This window comes from Hylaeus volcanicus, chromosome 2 (assembly GCF_026283585.1).
Source record: "Hylaeus volcanicus isolate JK05 chromosome 2, UHH_iyHylVolc1.0_haploid, whole genome shotgun sequence".
Taxonomy (NCBI): domain Eukaryota; kingdom Metazoa; phylum Arthropoda; class Insecta; order Hymenoptera; family Colletidae; genus Hylaeus; species Hylaeus volcanicus.
The window spans coordinates 30,556,935-30,560,398 of record NC_071977.1 but is presented as its reverse complement, the minus strand read 5'-3'; the positions used below and the strand labels follow the sequence as shown (position 1 = coordinate 30,560,398).

The window sequence follows — 3,464 nt, the reverse complement described above, 5'->3', positions numbered from 1 at the left end:
GAGAGAGAGAGAGAGAGAGAGAGAGAGAGAGAGAGAGAGAGAGAGAGCGAGAGCGAGAAGGCGGAGGAGAGAGAGAGCGAGAAGGCGGTGGAGAGAGAGAGCGAGAAGGCGGAGGAGAGAATCGCAAGGCGCAAGACGCGTAGGAAGGAATAGGTTAGAGATCTCATAGATTCGATGTGACAGGCGCGTTTCGCGTAACCGGAGACTAATACGTTTCGTCCTGTGCTCGTTTGTTTGTTGCTCGGCGAATATCATGTAGCGCGTAAACGTATACGGCCCACGTGTCGCTAATCGTCTACTTCTTGACAGATGAAGACAAAGAAAGCTACGTAACGTGGATTGTCACGAGTAACGTGGGTGTAACCAGCGGCCGTCTTTCGAGATGCGATTCAACAAGCAGGAATTGCTGACTTTGGCCACGCAACCTTCGCAGAAATTCGAGAAGGAGGGTATATTGTACGTACGCGAGCGACAAGAAGGCTTCTTTCGCAGAACTGAGAGTGAGTGACCTAATCCTTGGCAAATACGAGCGATACTAGCGCGGCTGGTCGCCTATTTCGATCGAATGAATAATTCTACCTACATGTATATCGCCACACAGGCAAACGCATGTTTCTTCTCCTTTATCTACGTTGTACATGTTTGAATCCTTGAAAAATAAACTCACGTGACACGCAAATTCTTCGTTTTCTGTTTAATGTAGAGCCCATCATTTGCTACGAAGCCGCGGCATTCGTTACCCCGACGCTCGTCTACGTTCGCGATTCTCGCGAGCCCGCCCGCATCTTTATCGTCAACCGATACGTTCTTTTATACGCGAATTTTCGGCCGTCAACGAATTCGCGTTCGACGATACAAATATTCGCGAGTATCGACGAACCGACGAGCGTCGACGTCTCTGTCCTTCAAAAGGTGAAACGCGTAGAAACGATTTTCTCATTATTTACGAAGAATTTGTCGACCTCGTGCAAACCTACGATGTATAGGGTGTCGAAGCTACGAAACATCCCGAATAGAATATTCCAATCCTTGCTCGAGGTTGTTAGTTTGTTTTGATACACTCTACTGTCATTGTTGTTACTATTCCGATTTTACGGTGAAGCAGATTTATCAAACCTCGAGTAGAGTCTACTCAGTAGACCCGTGAACGTCGGGATGTCTTATAATCGTAGATACACTCTATACAGTATACGACGTTTGTCGAAGGCCTAGACTTATCGTAGCTCGTATCTTCGACTTTGTAGAACCGTCGATTGTGTTTCTATTTTTGTTTTCGAAATATGTCGACGCATCTCGAGCATGCCTTCGTATCTGCGACGATCGACCGAGGCTCACCGAGTCGGACTTGCTGCGGAGTTCGCGGTGTGGACATCGTTTGCGACCGATTCCCTTTTCTTGCCGAATACCAGATAACGAAATAACGTGGGTTGCATTCTTCCGGCTACGAGCGGCCCTAACGAGGCCTCGCGTCGTTCCATGAGAACGAATATTTGATCCGAGTCGAACAAAAGAAACGGGGTAAAGGCGGACTGACAATTTTGGGATTCCTTCGTTCCCCGATATAACTTCGTTGGTTAAACTTTACTTTGGCGGACCTAAAATTTTTAAGTTTCTTTTACACGATCCTGTAGATTTCGGCGAGTGGAATCCGAAAATGTTAGTTTTCGGGCGAGGAATCCACTGGTTCAGAAATTAAAAGTTGAATTTCGTATTCTAGAAAAAATCCCGAAAATATAGGCTCAAACCAACTCTGTTAATTCCAAAAATGGCATTTTTCAAAAGTAGGTATAATGATATAAAAGTAGTGCGTAATGTAGTCCGGCACCACCGAGAATCTGTTTTACCGACGGGGTATGGCTTCAAGACAATATGGCGTCGAAAGTGTCAGTCAAATACGGTAAAATGCCACTTTTAACTGCTCATAACTTCTGAATTAGTAAATTCATCGTCTTAAAACTAGCATTTCCAGATTTTGCTCGACAAAATCTACAGGATTGTTTGAAAGAAAATTAAAAATTTTAGGTCCGGCAAAGTAAAGTGCGGCCGAAAGATGGCTTTAAATTTCGAAAATATTGCAGCCGTGATGAGATATTCACGAAGAAAGTTTCAGGTTAGGTCGGAGTCGCTGTTTTACGAGTAAAAGATACGCGACAGCGCCACGTTATATACGGGGTGGCTTTATAATTCTTCGCGAATTTGGCGTCGAAACGCTATCGCGTCTCTAGATTCAATCGTTCCCTTTCGATAAAGAGGACAAATCTCGGATTCCTGTTTGGCCCATAGAATTTAATCCGTTTTATTAATTGTGAAATAGCAGGGCATGCAGGGTGGCAGTTACGTCGTAATAACGAACGACTAAAAGAAATGCGCAGCTGTTACACGGATCGCGGGCTTGCGAGCTTATTTACGACGTCCGACCGCATTCACAATTTCGGGCAAATTAAAAGCTACCCGTAGCTACGTGTAATTTGCAGGTACAGGTAAACAATCTGACAACAAATTTCAAAAGGGAAAAACGCATAAGACACTGCGAGACTTCAGTTGCGTTACAGCCAGTACGAGTAAAGGTACATTCGAGTTTTTTTGTTTCTTTTTTTTCCCTCCCCCCTGCGCCCAAGATCGTTCCCCCCGCCCCTCACCTGTCTTAACTCGATCCATCGCGATTAACACGCTTACCAACGCCGCAAACTGTAATGCATCGGGGGTCGCAAGCAACGTTGGAGCGGCGAATCGCTTCGCGCTTTCAAGTATTCTCGATACGAGAAAAACAATTCGGGGAAAGAGATACGCGGAAATACGGAAGAGCATGTTTTGCACGAGTAGACGTACGCGACGGTGTCTGGCATGTTTTCGATCACCGTGATTCGAATTTTACGCACGCTTGTTGAACAACTTTATGTAATTGCATGGTGTGCGTTTATCGTCGGCCCTGTCGCAAGCTCTCGTAGAAACTGCCTTGTAGATAATAGTTTCCTTATCTGTGGCGCGCACCTGACCGATTTCCTTTCGAGCCACGGATGATAATTTTGATACTTTTGATAATTTTGATACTCTCGTAGCGACGCAAACGCGCCGCTTGACCCTGACGGTTTGGAGAAAGGTCAAGAGGTCTCCGTTTCGTCGAGACCTTTCTAACGCTTCCTTTTCCCTTTGATTCTCCCCTTGTAACGGTTACATTCCCACACAACTCATGCATGCATAAACGAGTGTATACTCGAACGACCAGGAATCGGATGCACTCACATCTGGCGTTCTCCCTCGCGTATTTTGTTTTTTTTTTTTTCTTTTATCGTCGAGGAGATGGGTCAATGACGCACTCAACGATTTAGCGAGAACTAAAAGTTAACGGAGACAAACGGAATAATTTCCGATATTTGACAAAACTTGGAGAAACGTTATTCGTGTACAGTCGGTGTCATAATTACACCGCGGACCTTTATGAAAAATAAAATCCTTGTATACGT

At 45.1% G+C, this 3,464-nt stretch overlaps 1 protein-coding gene across 3 annotated transcripts in view; it reads left to right on the top strand.

The window, feature by feature from the left end:
* The window catches only part of LOC128872174 (inositol polyphosphate-4-phosphatase type I A), an 11,224-nt gene that overhangs the window by 749 nt on the left and 7,011 nt on the right, over positions 1–3,464 (top strand). The window contains exons 1-3 of one of the 3 annotated variants that reach the window (XM_054114611.1): positions 7–153; positions 310–500; positions 2,475–2,567. In XM_054114611.1, the coding sequence (XP_053970586.1) occupies positions 383–500; positions 2,475–2,567 (211 nt within the window). In that variant the 5' untranslated portion in view covers positions 7–153; positions 310–382. Of the gene's footprint in view, positions 1–6; positions 154–309; positions 501–2,474; positions 2,568–3,464 lie in introns of those variants that run through there. The other 2 variants (XM_054114610.1, XM_054114612.1) reach the window with 2 other exon arrangements.